Source organism: Balaenoptera musculus, chromosome 1 (genome assembly GCF_009873245.2).
Source record: "Balaenoptera musculus isolate JJ_BM4_2016_0621 chromosome 1, mBalMus1.pri.v3, whole genome shotgun sequence".
NCBI classification, from domain to species: domain Eukaryota; kingdom Metazoa; phylum Chordata; class Mammalia; order Artiodactyla; family Balaenopteridae; genus Balaenoptera; species Balaenoptera musculus.
Window position 1 is genome coordinate 47929079 of NC_045785.1, and position 18453 is coordinate 47947531.

The following is an 18453-nucleotide window of genomic DNA, read 5'->3' on the forward strand; positions in this document are numbered from 1 at the left end:
GATAATTGCCAGGTCTCCTTCCAGTAATAAGATCCGACATATTCTATTTCTAATCTAATATCTTTATTGAAAATTAATACCATGAACATGGAAGATGTTCTTCCCAAACAAGCACCAGTTTCCACGGAAGTTGTATCTAAGGCTGCTTAGCATCATGGCATTTACTTGTTCAAACTAATTTCTCATCATTGACAAGATAAAATTCAAAATCCTTAGCATGGCATTTAATGTATTTCAGGATCTAATGTCATCTCTTACTTTTCCACATCAGCATACTTCTTTTGTCTGTTTATATCCTTTTTATTACTACCACCTTGCTTTCAATCATGTTCTAGCTCTATACTGAACATCCATTGCTCTGTCCTTTAGTCCATCCATCCGTCCATCCATCCATCCATCTACCAACTACCAGTCAAGAATGTGGTTATTTCTGGGGACAAAACCCTGCCCTCACCTATCTTACAGTCACACAAAAGGGAACAAATAAGTAAGCCTACCTAATCCTGACCTATCATACAGGATACATCTCAAGGTTTTTTCCTTCTATGAAGCCACGCCTAAGTATTCTGGTGCCTCTTCATCTCTTGTCTTTCACTCTTATAGCAGTATGGCTCATATCATAACCGAAGTATAGTGAGTCTCATTTTAGATGAGGTTAGGTTCTAAAGTCAGTGTGAAAGGACAGAATAGTGAAACTGTCCTTGTAAATCCCTTAGGAAGAAGGTGTCACATTAGAGGCTGACTACAGTTTCCCAATACTTGCCTATCACAGCAAGTTTGCCCCCCATGTTGAAATGGATGATTAAAGTGCCAGAGAAGGAGTCAGCTTAGTTTAGAGCCAAGCTGTAGGGAAAATGCATATCTAGCTGAACACTAGATTATGAGTGTGCTGAATCACACTCATAATCATACTGAGATGTTCACAGTATTTGAGGCAAGAGGGAATTAAGACTGACTCAGAGCACAGCAGAATTACATTGTCCCCTCAAACTGTGGTACTGAGGCCCATGTTCACTGAGTAAATAGTACAAATCATCTCCCAAGCCTTCTAAATGTTTTTCTCTCTTTCATATAAGTGCACATAGAAGGCGGCTCCACTGACCTACCTCATGCCATCCCTGAACTCTTTCAAATAGACAACTGAACCAGGAGTTCCTAGAGCACATGAATATTTTCTAGCATCATTCAGTCTGTTCCTTGCTGAACAAGAGCGTCGTATCAAGTCCTTGGCGTACAAGATCCTGTCTCCCTCCCATTTCTTTCCATTCCTTACTATACTTTCTATACTCTAACTCAAGTAGTTCTAGTTTCCAAAAGAAGACTTGTTACTCCACACTTCCTGCCTCTGCCTATAGTGTACCTTCCCGTGTTTTCCAACAGATGTTTATCCTCAATACTTATTTCAAATGTTTCCTCTTCACTGTTAGGTTGATTGAATTAATGCCCCTATTCTTCACCCCTTCATGGATCCCTGCCCAGTGCCATGTAAAACTTCAATGCCCTCTCACTCTGACTCAGTATCAGCAAAACTGTCTAGATAGTCTTCAACACATGAGCCACACCAGCTGAGCCCAGCCCAGATCAGCCGAACCCACAGTTACTTTGTATACTGTTGATGTTCTGTTGGTATTATGCAGTATTACTGCAGCAACAGACAACTCATATGTTTTCTATAAAGACTTGCCTGACCCTCCCAAGGAAAAATGATCCCTCTGCATTTTTGCAACCTCTCAAACTTATACCTTTCTCTATTACAAAATGTAACGCATTCTACTATTATAAACATTTAATGAATGAATAAGTAGTATGATTATTTATTTTTATGTTTAGTTCTCCTTCTAAGACTGACCTTCTTGAGAACAGGAGCATCTTTGTGAAGGAGTTTGTATAGTCAAAATAGTTTGGGCATACCTGTTAGTACAGCCACTATGGAAAACAGTATGGTGCTTCCTTGAAAACTTAAAAATTGAACTGCCATATGATCCAGAAATCCTATACCTTGGTATACACCTGAAGGAAGCAAAAACAGGATCTCAAAGAAATACCTGCGCTCCCATGTTCACTGCAGCATTAGTCACAATAGCCGAGATATGGATGGACACCTAAGTGTCCACAGATGAATGGGTAGAGAAGATATGAGATATATACATATATATATATATAATCCACATATTATATATATATAAATGTGTAAATGTGATAATGTTATAGGTATATGAATGTAATATATTATAAATGTGATATATATATATATGCACACATTTATATACGGAATATTATTAAGCCTTGAAAAAGAAGGCCATCTTGCCATCTGCAAAGACATGGATGAACCCTGAGGGCATTATGCTAAGTAAGATAAATCAGACAGAGAAAGACAAATACTGCATGATATCACTTATATGTGGAATCTTAAAAAAAAAAAACAGAACTTGTAAAAGCAGAAAATAGAATGGTGGTTACCAAGGGCTGGGGAAAGGAGAAATCGGAGATGTTGTTTAAGAGTACAAACTTGCAACCTGTAGATAAATAAGTTCTGGAGATTCAATGCACAACATAGGGATTACAGTAAAAAAATAATGCTATATTATAAACTCAAAGCTGCTGAGAGACTAGATTTTTAACTGTTTGCAGCACAAAAAAAATAATTATGCAAGGTGATAAAGGTGTTAGCTAATACTACTGTAGTAATAATATTGTAATATATAAGTGTCTTGAACCAATACACTGTGCACCTCAAACTTATACAATGTTATATATCAATTATATCTCAGTTAAAAAAATAGTTTGGGCACACCTGGGTTGGAATCATGCCTCTGCAAGTGACAAACTTTCTGAGGCCAACTATCTTTAGCTGTAAAATGAGGACAGGGGCAGCAACTTTGCAGCGTTCTTGAGAAGAGGAAGTGAGAACATCTATATACAGTAGCCAGCTTGATGCATGACACATCAGAGTGATTAATGGACTGACCTTCATGGCCAAAGTCTTACAATGAGCGCACCAAAACCAGAAGGTCCTTTGTCCCATTACCGATTCCTAACATCACACTGGCTGCCCACAGCACTCTGTGGCCTCTCATCTGATTTATTACTACAGAGGCCGATGTTTCAATTTACTGAACCCAACTGTATCATAAGTAAAAGGACCTCAGATGACCATCTTTGCAGCTTAACGCCAGCCTGGTTTTTAAATGCAGTTTATTTAATCTCTCATTTAATCAAAAGTTGCAGTTTGGTGCTTATAAATCTGCTCTTCCTGCAACTCTTCTGAGAAATACAGATACCTGGCGTGTGCTTATTGCCTGCTTTTGGGCAGGCTAAGCAGCCTCCTTGATGGGCTACGCTCCTACACAATTGAAAAACGGGTACTCACCTCTCTGGAGGCAGGTCGCCTTCCTCCCCAGCTGCTGCAAGATCAAGAGACAGGGTGAAAAAGAGGGGTTTCAGTGGCAGCCTGTTTAAGTGAATTGTTTGTGCAATGACCACACCCCCCAACCTCCTCCCCCCACCCCGAGACAAAACATAGAAGGGCAGCTTACCTGTGCCCCAAGCCTCCCCTCCCCCCTGGCATCCGGGGACCTTCGGTCCTGCATGCAGTGTTCACCTACACTTTATGGTGCTTATTTATGAGTGCAATCTCCTGTATTAGACTTTGACCCCCTTGAGCCCTGGAACTCCTGTGGGCTTTACCTCTTAATTTCTTGTTTCTATCACAGAGCCTGGCAAAGAGAGTATAGCTGCTCAGTGTGTGCTTGAGTTAATGATAACAGTGCCTTTATCGAGCATTTACTGGCGTGCCGAGCACTGTTCAAAGTCTTCCCAGGCCTCATCTCATTTCTCCTCACAATCATCGAGTGTTATTATCATCCCCATTTTACAGATAAGGAAAATGAGGCTCAGTGAGTACCATGCCCAGACTTCTATAGCTAGTGAGGGGGGAGCTGGGATTTACAAAGCCCATTTTATTCCCAAAAACTTAGTCCTATGTTCTCTGTTCTCTGACAACCTTCTTCTCTTTCAGAGAGATGGTTTGAGGCCTGAATTATTTAATGTTTATAAAAGCCATACTGAGCCTTCTTTGACATGGAGGTGGCCATATTATCAAAGTATACTCAGAAGAGCTCGATTTCTCGCTATAGGATTTTCTTTGGGGATGAGACTTAAGATGACTTCCAGCAGTGGTTCTCAAAGTGTGGTCCCTGGGCCAGCAACATCAGCATCTCGCCGTGAACTTGCTAAAAAGGTAAACTCTCAGGCCCCAAACCAAGACCAACTGAATCAGAACTCTGGGGTTAAGCTGTGTTTTAACAGGTCCTCTAGCTGACTCTGATGCATGCTGAAGTTTGAGAATCACTGAGTTAAAGAAATTTCACCCTAAGTTTGCCCAAAGCAGTCTAATGAACAGTCAACAAACTAAGAATACATGAACGAAGAATTAGCTCTTTTAGCGTACCATCCACAGGCACTCGTGGCCACAGTAAGACAAAGGCTAGCACAGCACTACGCATCACCCCAAAGTGTATGTTCACCTTGTGTTTCACTAGAGCAAATGTAAGCGAAGGTGTTTACAGTGTCAACAGGATCGGGCTGCAGTGGGGGGAAAAGGTGGGTGAGAAGGTTCCCTTTGCAAAGCAGAGGAAAACACACAAGAGCACAGAAGGATGGCTGCCAAGGATGCTGCAGGTCCCGGAAAGGACTAATGGTGGCAGGGGTGCGGGGCCCTTCAATTCATTCCTGAAGGCAGATCAAGGGACTCCCAGCATGATCCCAGGTCAAGTGCACACTGACTTTCCTCTCTTCACTCCCTCCCCCTCTCCTACTGCCCTTGGTTGTGTTGACAACATGGGCTTTGTAGGAAAACAAAGACTCCCTGCCTCCCTCCTCAGCTACTTTTTGTTTTCTTCCTCTTGGACAGATTCCCAGTGATCAAATGCAGTGCTCTCAGGGGAAGCAGGCTGGCCCAGGAGCGATAAGGGGCCAATTCCCACAGATGTGTCATTTCACAGGCGAGCTGCCACAGCCTCTACGTGAGAATAAGCAGTGATGGATGTCCAGCCCCACAGAGAAGCAGTCCGGCACTGTCCCCTGGGAGCCGATGCAGAGGGGGAGGTGACGGGGATCCGGCCACGGGAGCCATGACTTCTGTTGGCTGCCTGTGCACGGGGCCCTGTGCATTTCCTTACCTTCCCTGTGGGTCTTGGGAAGAGCAGGTGCCTGCCTCTGGAAGGCCTGGAGGTTCACGACCGGGGGCCTCGGTGGCTTTGCGGGAGGAGGACCCAGGGACTTGACGGAAGGCAGTGGCTTGGTATTGGGAAGTTGTGGATGACTGACATCCGGCTGGTTCTCTGAGCATAAATAGTCCAAAATGTAGGTTAGTATTTCCATTTCATGGCTGGCCTCAGCCTCACTCCCCTCCCATCTATTCTCCACCCAGCAGCCAGAGTGTCCTGATCAAAATGCAAACCTGATCTTTTTTTGTTTTTTGTTTTTGTTTTTTAAATTTTTATTGAAGGGACTTCCCTGGTGGTCCAGTGGTGAAGAGTCCGCCTTACAATGCGGGGGACGCAGGTTCAATCCCTGGTCAGGGAACTAAGATCCCACACGCTGTGGGGCAGCTAGGCCCACGCGTCACAACTACTGAGCTTGCGCGCCCCAACGAGAGAGAGAAAAAACCTGCACACCACGACTAGAGAGAAGCCCATGCACTGCAACTAGGGAGAAGCCCTTGCACTGCAATGAAGACCTGATACAGCCCCCAAAATAAAGAAAATAAATAAATATTTTTTTTATTGAAGTATAGTTGATTTACAATCGATGTTGTGTTAGTTTCAAGTGTACAGCAAAGTGAATCAGTTATACATACACATATAGTCACTTTTTTTTTAGATTCTTTTTCCATATAGGCCATTACAGAGCACTGAGTAGGGTTCCCTGTTCAAACCCGATCTTGCCACCATCCAGCTGCCCAGAGGATGAAGCCCTGTTTCCTCAGCTGCCGTCCACTCACTCCATACTCTGGCATTTAAACACCACACAGCCTCAATCTACATTTCTTTTCTTACCACACTTTACCACCCTCCTACCCCAACCTTAAGCCCTAACATCTTTCGCTCACAACCACTGGCTTCTCAGTTTTCCAGATTTGATTTTTTTTGTAGTTTCTATTTTTTTTTAATTTACTTTTTAAATTGAAGTACAGTTGATTTACAAAGTTGTGTTTGTACAGCAAAATGAGCCAGATATATATATATATATATAGCTTAAATAGCTTAAATAGCTTATTTTGAGATAGCTTATGAGAGCCTTAAATAGCTCTCATGTATCCAAGATTTTGTTCATGCCATTCCTCCTGGTTCTGGAATGCTGTTCCCTCACTTCTCCCTTGGCGAACTTTGACTCATTCTTTAAGGCCCTGCTCCAATGACACCTCCTCTAGGAGGCCTTTCTTGATTTCTACCAGAAAACAAGCTCAGAATCAACCACTCTTTGTTCTGTATCCCCTAGCACATTGTTACCACTTCTGCATCAGTGTTGTGGCATATTAAAAGAGCTGGTCTATCTTCCCACTGAATGTAGGCTCCTCGAGGGCAGGGACTAGGCCCTAGTGACCTCCCCGCAGCACCAAGCACAGGGCCTGCATCAGGGGAAAGGAATAATGACTATTCCCTGAAAGGATTCTTCAAGCACTGATGACGGGCAACTAACATGGGAGCCACGAAGAGGAGTAACAATTCATCTCTGATTTCCAGGGCTCAATGCCTAGAACAGGCTTCAAGGCTGGCTTTGTGGTACCTGGGCACCTGTGGATTTTGCGTCCTAGAATTTTCCAGGACAGTCCCAATTTCACGTATTTTGTCTTTCTGCACTGATAAGCCAACCAACAGAAATTTCAACATTATATATAAAAATTGTATCTGCCCCTTACACTGAAAATAGCACAAAATCTTATATTATTCAAGTGCCTTGATTTTTTGGTTTACATAATACAGTGGTTGACCACATGACAAAACTAGAGAAGTTGGCTAGTGTTTCACAAGTACCTCAGTGCAACCTCCTGAAAGCCCTGCTATCTTTTGCAGGCGGGAAGTGGGGCTTCCTTCTAGCCCTACCAGCAGGGGTTACATAGTAAGGGCCAGAGTTCCATTCTTCTAAGGCTTGAATTATAAGCCGCAATGTCAGAGATTTTAGTCTTTATCAACTTAGGGAGAAGACAGTGAAAGTGAATGATCACTTACTAACTGAGCTCCTAATTTTTACCAGGCACTGTGCTAAGCAGTTTATGTAGGTTATCTCACTTAGTCCTCCCAACAGCTCTATCAGGTAGGTTATCTAGCCCTTTCTTGCCTCCCATCTCTCCTTCCTCCCATTCATCCTCTCTTCATTTCCATCCCTTCATCAATAACTATTTACTATATTCCAAGCATTGTTCTAGGGGCTGGGGCTAGAGTTAAGAGCAAGAACATATAGAGTTCTGCCCTCAGGAATTTTCATTCTAATAGGAGGAGGCTGATGAGAAACATGCAAACAAATAAACAGATAAGAAAATCACAGACAGGCGGTGGGAAGCGGGGGACAAATCAGGAGTTTGGGATTCATATATACACACCACTATACATAAAATAGATAACCAACAAGGACCTACTGTATAACACAGGGAACTATACTCAATAGTTTGTAATAACCTATAAGGGAAAAGAATCTAGAAAAGAATAGAAACACGTATATATGTATAACTGAATCACTCTACTGTACACCTGAAACTAATACAACATTGTAAATCAACTATACTTCAATTAAAAAAAAAACCCAAAAAGGAAAATCACAGCAATCTATTAGTTCTATAAAGGAAATAATGGTGATATGAAAGAATGTGAACTCTTGGTGGTGAGGTAGTGGTCTTTAGATGGAGATCTCTGGCTAGAGAAGGCTTATCTGGGAAAGTGTCATTTGAACTTAGATCTAAAGGCAATTATGCAAAGATCAAAGAAAAGAGTTGTCTAGGAAGAGGGAACAGCAATTGCAAAGGTCCTGAGTCATAACAAAGTCTGTTCAAGGAACAGCAAGAAATCCAGGGTGTTATCTATGGGCTAGTGAACCAGGGAAGAGAGCAGGAGGTAAGTCAGAGACATAAGCAGGGACCCAAAGAAGCAGAGCTATGAAGTTAGTAAGTAGTTTAGATGCTATTCTGAGTGCAAAGAGAAACCATATAAGATTATAAGCAGGAGATCCATCCATCCATCCATCCATTCAATCATTCAAAAAATACTTTCTTGAGGACCCACTGAAACTGGCCTTGTTTTTCTAGGTTCTGGGGATACAGTGGTAAAGAAGACAGTTTTTATCCTCATTTAACTTATATTTTACTCAGATAAACAAACAAATACATAATAATATACCAGATAGGGATAAGTGATATGAAGAAAACCAAAGCAGTGTAGGAAGATAAAGAATGCTGGCGGTGGGGTGGCTATTTTAGATAGAGCGATTTACAAGGTCCACTCACAGCAGGTGACACTGAGCTGAGACGCTGATGAAGTGAGGGAGTGAGACATCAAAGTCCTAGGGGAAACATGTTCCAGAAGAGGGATCTGCAGGTGCAAAGGTCCTGGGGTGGAAATAGTTTGGTGTATCTAAGGAATAGCAAGAAGGCCAATGTGGTGAGAGAGGTAGTCAAGGAGCAAATCGTATGAGCCACTGTAATATGGCTGTGGTTGAAATGAGCTGGGGAGTGACATGACTGGATTTATGCTTTAGAGGATCATTGCACCTGCAAGGAGGAGAGTACAATATAAGAGGGCAAGAGTGTGAAAGCAGGTCCAGGCAAGAGATGGTCCATGGTGGTGTGGACATGGGCAGAAGGCAGACATGGAAGCAAGTAGAGGGATTCAGAACATATTCTGATGATAGAACCAAGAGCTTGCTGATGGATTAGTTGCAAAGAATGAGGGGGAGACAGGAATAGATCATGACTCCTAGATTTTTGGCCTGAGCAACCAAGAGGATGGTTGAGCTATTTACCAAGACAAGGAAGATTGGTGATGGATCGATTGACAGGAGAGCAGACCAGGCTTTATGAAGTTAAGCAGATTGTCCAATTTCATGCATCTTGTAAGAAGTAGAGCTAAGATTCAAATCCAAGTTTGCCCCAACTGTGTCTCCGTATAATTCCAGGAGATTAATCACTTTACCCAAACCTGGGTAAATTATAACCTAGCAAATGGGCCTAGAATACCTCTGCTGGAGTTTGAAGCAAACATTGCCCAGCTCACATATGTGACCAATCCCAAGCCAGCAAGCTCTAAATTAGAAACACAGTGCCCCTTCCCCCCAGGCCTGTGGGGATTCGATTTCTCACCTGGGGCCTGGCTGGTGAGCTCACCCTCATAGATAGGGTGGCAGGTGCTCCCTGCCGGGCTCCTCTCAGGACTGGGGTTTGCTCGGCTCCTCCTGCCATGTTGAGAAAGTCGAACAGTGGGATCTTCAGAGGTGGCACACAATCCTCTTTGGGCCATCATGCGCCTCTGGGAAGGAAGGGTCTGGGCTCCTTTTCTTTCCAGCTTTTTCCTGGGCTCCTCTGGAGTAAGCTCCATGCTTTCCTGCTCTTCCAGATGGAAGGCCCTGCTTCCACAACTGGCAGGGATAAAGACTGATGACATCTCACTTTTCTGAGATAAAACCTCCCAGTTCCAGAGCTTGTTTCTGAAGCTGTTGTTCACCATTACTTTCTTCTTATTGGTTATCTCAGCATTTGACTGATTCACATCTAACAGCAGAGAAGCCTTCTGTGAATTTACTGAAGAAGCAGAAGAACTCCCAGGAGGTTCCAGGGAATTAGAACATTTCTGAGTCTCGCTCTTCTGAGCCAACTTCACTTTCTGGGGTTTAAGAGGCTGGGAGTCACCACTGGCACAATCGGGTAGGGGCTCATTGTGGTTGGAAGAGGGGTGTTTCCCACTGGCCAAAGTCTTTGTGGACTGTCTGCTTCCAGGGTCACCCTTTTGAGAAACACCTTCTGGGAATTTAACAGGTCCTGGAAGAGATGGCGCATCAAGCTTTTGAAATTTGGCTCGAAGTTCCTTGAAGTTTCTTAACACTTCCTAGAGCATAAAAGAAAACAGTAATGTCTCGTTATTCTAGGAAGAAAGCAGCATGATTAGCTGACTTCACTGTGCCTGCTAAGAAGCTGTAGGTGCTGATGTAATGCCATCACTTATCTGTTGAGTGAGGCAGAGTGAAAACAATTGTGTGCTCTTTGAAACACTTCGGGTATGTTTAATTTCTTCACAACATATAAAGAACGCTTGTAAAAGAGATAGTACTAACAATTACCGATAAATCCCTTGATATAAACTTTTGGTGGCTCTCTGCTGCCTATGCAAATAAACCCCTTCGCATGACATTCAAGAACATTGGCAGAAGTTGTGGAATTATGATCTGAAAGAGGGCAGAATTATGATCTCCAGCCATAGGTCAACATAACCACACTTAAACCAAACAGGATAACTTACAGTTTTCCTAGAAACTTTATACTCTCCACCACCCTGACTTCGCTCATGTGTTCTTGCTTCCCCCAAGTGCATTCCCCGTATACTTGTCAACTGCTTTCTTCCAACAGTAACGCCCACCTTCTCCATCAACATTCCCCCTGTGGCTGACATGTAGAGCTAACTCCTCCCTGACTCCACATTGCTTCCACAGCTCCTCATAACTTGGCTGTTGAACTTAACACCACAGGGTGGAGAAAAGAGCAATCTTTGGAACCTTTGGACAGGTCTGTGTTCAAATTCAGACTCTGCTCTTTATCATCTAGAAAAATACTTTGGGAAACTTGGTATCATCCGTGCAGTCTCGTCATAGAAATAACTTGCAAGTGGCAGAAGGATGAGGGGTGCCATATGTAAAGTGTCCATCACAGTGCCTGACACATAGTAAATAAAATCTACTCATAAGAGACGAGATGACGCTCTTGTATTTTTGACTCCCCTTGGGAGACTGTGTTCCACTTTCTAAATTCAGCTCAAATTCAGTATATGAAGACGGGGGTAGTAATAGCAGCGCAATGCTTTGGGCAGAGGAAGGGACATGCCTGGGATTATACAGTGAGTTGGTGGTCTACTACATAGGTAGGATTAGGCTTGACTCCTGCTCCGTGCTCTTCCCAGTTTCCCCCTTTCTCTCACGAGATTTAATTTACTTTTGTAAGTGCGTTTTGTCATTTTCTGTCTTCAGAGGAGGTTGGAGGGGGAGGACATAGAGCATGGGAGGACATCTAATAGAGCCATTTCCAAAGTAAGAGCCACCATCTTCTCTTGATCATCTTAAAGGTTTTAATTTCATGTATACAGACAACCTCCATGCTACTGACTTCTGATTTTGCCTGCTGAAGGAATGACTGTTGGGGGACGTTTTCTCACTGTGTTTACAGTTGACTCACACTGTAGATTAGTTGACTCACACTGTCCTCTGAAGATTTAGGAAGGGAGAAAAGTTGAACAGGAAATATGAAGCAGGTGTCTGGGAGTTTGCTTGCATGCTCTTCCCTCTTTCCTCCTCTCTCTCTCACATATACACACACACACACACACACACACACACCCCATACACACATTTATAGCTTTCCTCACAAATTGCCCAGGGTTAATTTCTTACATTTCAACCAGCAGTCAAGTTGATTCCATTGACCTTCCTTTCCCCTGATGTGGTAGAAGCCAGCACTGGGCATGGAACTAGGAGATCTAAGTATGAGGCTCAGCTTTGCCATTTTCTAGTCATGTATCTTCGACAGTTCACTTTGCTTCTCTGAGCCTTATGTTCCTCACTATAAAATGCGATGATTCTACTAACAGTTCAGGGTTATTGCAAGGGTCACATGAGATGACAGATGTACATACCTCAGTGGTTAATATTTTTTAAATTGTGGTAAAATAGACCTAACTTTAAATTTACCACCATAGCCATTTTTAAGTGTACAGTACAGTAGTGCTAAGTACACTCACATTATTGTGAATGTCCAGGACTCTTTCATCTTGCAAAACTGAAGCACTATATTCATTAAACAACAGCTTCCCATTCCCCCTCCCTCCAAACCCTGGCAACCATCATTCTACTTTCTGTATCTACGAACTTGACTACACCAGGTACCTCATATAAATGGAATCATATGTACTTGTCTTGTTGTGACTGATTTATTTCATTTAGCATATTGTCCTTAAGGTTCACCCATACTATAGCATACTGCAACATTTTCTCCAGATGCGCAGGCTCACTAGTTGTGGCTCATGGGACCAGTGGCTCCACGGCATGTGGGATCTTCCCAGACCAGGGCTCGAACTCGTGTCCCCTGCATTGGTAGGCAGATTCTCAACCACTGCGCCACCAGGGAAGCCCCTGATCTTAATTCTTAAAAGCCCATGAGCCTGCCCCTTCTTCATGCCATTGCCACTGCCTTTGAGTCTTCCTTACTTATTGCTTAAAATGACTTCTTTCTGGCCTCCCTGCCTCCACTCTAGGCCCCTCTAATCTACCATTTACCCAGCTGTTAGACAAATCTGACTGAAAACATGAATCTGATCATGTACATCCCAGTTTAAAATCCTTCAATTTGGCTTCTTCAAAGCTTTCCAATACAGCTTAAACTCTTGCTTAGTACCTAAGGCCCCCCCGAATCCCAACTCTGTTAATTCTCTGACATCTTTTGGGCCCCTCCCTGACATGCTTTCTTCCTTCTGACTTCACTGAATTACTTACATTTTCCTAAACTTATTTTGCTCTTTCATGTCTCTATACCTTTGAATATGCTATTTTCTCTGCCTGGAATGCCCACCTTTCACCCAATTTCTTGAATTAGCAAATTCCTACTTGTTCAAAATTCAACTTGTGACACCTCAAAATATTCATTGGTTTCCTATTATGTGCTAGACAATAGGGTTACAAAGATGAATAAGACATTTCCTGAATGCTGATGTCAAATACAGACAAGGATGACACAAGAAAAGAAAATTGTAGGTCAATACTGATGAACATAGATGCAAAAATCCTCAACAAACTATTAGCAAACCAACTTTAACAGTCCATTAAAAGTATCATACACCAGGATCAAAGTGGGATTTATTCCAGAGGTGCAAGGATGGTCAAACATCAGCAAATCCATCAATATGATACACCACATTAACAAAAGGAAGACAACAAAACATATTATCTCAATAGATGCAGGAAAAGCATTTGACAAAATTCATCATCTATTTATGATAAAAAAAAAATTCTCAACGAAGTGGGTATAGAGGTTACATGCCTCAACATAATAAAGGCCATATATGGTAAGCCCACAGTTAACATCAAGCTGAATGATGAAAAGCTAAAAGCTTTTCCTCTAAGATCAGGAATCAGATAAGGATGCTCACTCTCACCACTTTCACACAACATAGAACTAGAAGTCCTAGCCAGAGCAATTAGGCAAGAAAAAGAAATAAAAGTAATCCAAATTGGCAAGGAAGAAGTAAAACTATCACTATTTGCAGATGACATGATACTATATATACAAACCCCTAAAGACTTCACCAAAAACTGATGAAATAAAATTTATATTTTAAGGCAAGACAAGAGAAAAAACCAAACATAAAATTCTCTCTGTGTGTTTGTTTGGGCCTTCTCCCTCCCTAATATGCAGTGTGCATCTGCATTACACATTAACCAAAGCTCCTCAGAGATGGGAGTGCCTGCTCAACCATAAAGATCATTTCTTCTTTCTCCTGATGCAAGCAGTGTAACTTCTTAAAAGAACAGTGTTCTTAGCCAGCTCTGTAGGGGGTCATGGTGACTTGCTGCTTACTTTGTACATGCTTACCTGGACTATGTATCCTTGGTGACCTTTCTGTAAAATATCAGTATGTCATTTTGATGTATGATCCTTTATCTCAAAAATGTATATGACTAAGCCTTTGACTTCTAAAAGGTGGAACAGTTTTCAGAGCTTTCTGAGAATCTGCTTTCTGGGTTATAATCTGCAGTTTGGCCCAAATAAAATTCCCTTCTTTCTTCTTAACTTGATAGTAATTAAATTTTTGTCAACAGAACTAATAAATTCAGTAAAGTTGCAGGATACAAAATAAATATACAAAATTCTGTCACATATCTATGCACTAATAAGGAACTATCAGAAAGGGAAATTAAGAAACCATCCCCATTTCCAATTATATCAAAAAGAATAAAATACCGAGAAATAAATTTAACCAAGGAGGTGAAAGACTTGTACACTGAAACTATAAAACATTAATGAGATGAGGAGTCAAGATGGAGGAATAGAAAGACGTGGAGTTTGCCTCTTCCCACAAGTACATCAAGAATACATTTAAAAATGGAACAATTCTCACAAAGCACCTGCTGAACACTAGCAGAGGACCTTGGACACTAAAAGGACAAGAAAAATCCCTGCCAAACCAGGTAGGACAAAAGAAAGAAAAAAAGAGAAAAGAGGAAACGGGATGGAACCTGCACCTCTGCAGGGGCAGCTGAAGGAGAGGAGAGGTTCCTGCACTCAGAGAAGCCCCCTAACAGGTGGGGAGATCAGCTGGGACAGAGAGGGAGCTTCGGAAGCTTGGAGGAGAGCACAGTAGCCAGTCTGTGGCAGGCAGGACAGAGTAAGACCTACATGGATGGTCCATGCTGCAGCCATGCATGGCCCAGCCTGAGTCACGTCTGCTGGCACGGAGTGGGGTTGGGTGCTGCAACATGGGGTTTGGGGAGCAGACCCAGGGAGAGGACAGCTGTTGGCTGCGAAAAGACAGCCTAAGGGGCAGGTGTAAGGAGCTCCACAACCGGGAATGTTTGTGGAAGAAGCCTGGGCCACCATAGAAGCCGGGCGCCACTGTTGAGTGGTGCACAAGGAGCTGGGCTGCCATTGCAGCCCCCTTTCCCTTGTGCCAGCCCCTGCCTCCATGGGCACTAGGAGGGGCGCCTGCCTGAGCAGGCTTGCTCACCCTCCCACCAATGCCTCCTCCAGCTCTGCTGGCCCCAGTGGGCTCACGTGCCCCGCCTGCCTCTGTCTCCACCCCTGCCTGCCTGGGCAGGTGCATGTGCTCTGGGGCAGCCTGGGGAGCAGACACTGGTGGGAGGAACACATGCAGAGGTCGGGCTGAAACCACAGCTGAGCCCCAGGGGCCACGCAGCTAAGAAAGAAGAGCTGAATTCTCACCTCACGGCTGCAGGAACCATGGATTTACACTGCCGCTGCTGGCTTTGTAAACCCAGCACCTGAGGAACATCTGAATGGATGAGTGATCACACAGCTGAGGTTGGTCTAGCTTTAGTAGGCACGTACATGCAGGGATTGGACCAGGCCAGAATCTGAGCTGCCTCCATAGCTCCCACAGGGGGTCCATGTACATGATTACTACAGTCTTGGGACCTGACTTTGGTGGATCCGTGTTGGTGGCCTGGTGAAAACAACTCCTGAGAGACACTAGGGCCAATTGCTGGCATACCCACAGTTAAGGTGGGGCTGAGAGTAGTTCCAACAATAGTGTAATTTGTGAGCCAGCACAATGGGTGAAAAGTGACACAACAGAGTACACTCACAGGTGAACAGCTCCAGAGAAGGAAAACTCAGTGGCTTCTCTCCCAGTGGGAGTGCTCCAATCCCACCTACCTCACACTGCAGATCAGAAACACAGCCCAGAAACAGATCTGGGGGCCTCTACTTCAGCAACCAGGGAGCAGACCCTGCCTCTGATAGGGCAGTAACAACCACAGAGCAGAGGGGAGGCCCTGCTGAATATCCGGTGCAGGCTCAGTTCACCACAACATCAGTCACACCGCCTATCAAGGGGATAATGGCCAGCATACACTGAGGAAAGAGGGGGCAGTCATCCATACTAAAAACAGCCCTTGCACCAAAAAATATTAAACACACACAGACTACATTGGGACGTTCTCACATAAAAATAGCCCTCCAAGACAGTCTGAGGGTCAGGCATCAGGAGGAAGAATCCTCCAGCGCATTTGGCTTTGAAGGCCAGTGGGGCCTGAATGCAAGAGCTCCAGAGGGCTGGGAGAAACAGAGACTCCACTCTTGGAGGGTGCACACAAGACCTCACATGTGCTGGGACCCAGCACAAAGCCATACTTACATAGGAACTGGGGTTAGATCTAACTAGGGGTCTGGGAGGGTCTCCTGGGGAGGCAGGGTTGGCTGTAGTTTACTGTGTGGGCAAGGATACTGGTGGCAGAGGCCCCAAAGAATATTATTCAGTGTGAGCTCTCCCAGAGGTCCCCAACTGGGCACCAAGACCTGGCCCCACCCAACAGCCTACAGTCTCCAAAGCTGGAACTCCTCAGGCCAAACAACCAGAAAGGTAGGAACACAGCCCCACCCATCAGCAGACAGGCTGCCTAAGTCATAATGAGCTCACAGATACCTGAAAACATACTCCTTGACACAGCCCTGCCCATCAGAGGGACAAGACCCAGCTCCACCCATCAGAGAGCAGGCACCAGTCCCTCCCACCAGGAAGCCTGCACAAGCTCCTAGACTAACCTCATCCATGACAGGGCAGACACCAGAAGCAAGGGGAACTACAATCCTGCAGCCTGTGGAATGGAGACCACAAACACAGAAAGTTAGAAAAAATGAGATGAAAAAGAAATATGTTGCAAACAAAGGAACATGATAAAAACTGACCAGAACAACTAAATGAAGAGGAGATAGGCAATCTACCTAAAAAAGAATTCAGAGTAGTGATAGTAAAGATGATCCAAAAACTCAGGAAGAGAATGGAGGCATGGATTGAGAAGATACAAGAAATGTTTAACAAGGAGCTAGAAGATTTAAAGGACAAACAGAGATGAATAATAAAATAACTGAAATGAAAAATATACTAGAAGGAATGAACAGCAGAATAACTGAGGCAGAAGAACAAATAAGTGACCTGGAAGACAGAGTGGTGGAAATCACTGCCACAGAACAGAATAAAGAAAAAAGAAAGAAAAGAAATGAGGACAGTCTCAGAGACATCTGGGACAACATTAAATGCACCAACATTTACATTATAGGGGTCCCAGAAGGAGAAGAGAAAGAAAAAGGGCCTGAGAAAATATTTGAAGATATTATAGCTGATAACTTCCCTAATATGAGAAAGGAAACACTCACTCAAGTCCAGGAAGTGCAGAGAGTCCCATATAGGATGAACCCAAGGAGGAACCCGGCAAGACACATATTACTCAAATTGACGAAAATTAAAGACAAAGAAAAAATATTAAAAGCAACAAGGGAAAAGCAACTAATAACATACAACAGAATCCTCATAAGGTTATCAGCTGCTTTTTCAGCAGAAACTCTGCAGGCCAGAGGGGAATGGCACAGTATATTTACAGTGATGAAAGGGCAAACCTACAACCAAGAATAGTCTACCCAGCAAGGCTCTCATTCAGATTCAACGGAGAAATCAAAAGCTTTACAGACAAGCAAAAGCTAAGAGAATTCAGCACCACCAAACCAGCCTTACAAGAAATGCTAAAGGAACTTCTTTAGGGAGGAAAGAGAGCAGCAACTTAAAACAACCTTTTACATACATAGACTGCTATGTCAAAATTTCATGGGAACAGCAAACCAAAAAACTACAATAGATACAAACACAAAAAAGAAAAAGCAACCCAAACACAATACCAAAGATAGTCATCAAATCACGAGAGAAGAGAATGAAAGAGGAAGGGAAGAAAAAAGACCTACGAAAATAAATCCAGAACAGTTAAGAAGATGGCAATATAATTACCTTAAATATAAACGGTTTAAATGCTCCAACTAAAAGACACAGACTGGCTGAATGGATACAAAAACAAAACCCTTATATGTGCTGTCTACAAGAGACCCACTTCAGATCTAGGGACACATACAGACTGAAAGTGAGGGGATTGAAAAAAAGATATTCCATGCAAATGGAAACCAAAAGAAACCTAGAGTAGCAATACTCATATCAGACAAAATAGACTTTAAACTAAAGACTGTTACAAGAGACAAGGAAGGACACTACATAATGATAAGGGATCAATCCAAGGAGAAGATAAAACAGTTGTAAACATATACGCACCCAACATGGGAGCACCTCAATATATAAGCCAAATGCGAATAGCCATAAAAGGGGAAATCGGCAGTAGCACAACAACAGTGGGGGACTTTAACACCCCACTTAACACCAACGGACAGATCATCCAAACTGAAAGCCAATAAGGAAACACAGGCCTTAAATGACACATTAGATACAGATGGACGTAATTGATATTTGTAGAACATACTATCCAAAGGCAGAAGAATACACTTTCTTCTCTAGTGCACATGGAACATTCTCCAGGATAAATCACATACTGGGCCACAAATCAAGCCTTGGTAATTTAAGAAAACTGAAATCATATCAAGCATCTTTTCCAACCACAACACTATAAGATTAGAAATCAACTAAAAGAAAA

General features: G+C 43.2%; 1 protein-coding gene across 2 annotated transcripts in view; it reads right to left on the minus strand.

Moving 5' to 3' along the window:
* FYB2 (FYN binding protein 2) overlaps positions 1–18453 on the minus strand; it is a 119545-nt gene that overhangs the window by 77452 nt on the left and 23640 nt on the right. The window contains exons 2-4 of one of the 2 annotated variants that reach the window (XM_036842268.1): positions 9353–10094; positions 5181–5342; positions 3371–3401 (exon numbers count right to left, since the gene is read on the minus strand). In XM_036842268.1, the coding sequence (XP_036698163.1) occupies positions 3371–3401; positions 5181–5342; positions 9353–10094 (935 nt within the window). Of the gene's footprint in view, positions 1–3370; positions 3405–5180; positions 5343–9352; positions 10095–18453 lie in introns of both variants that reach the window. The other variant, XM_036842258.1, reaches the window with a different exon arrangement.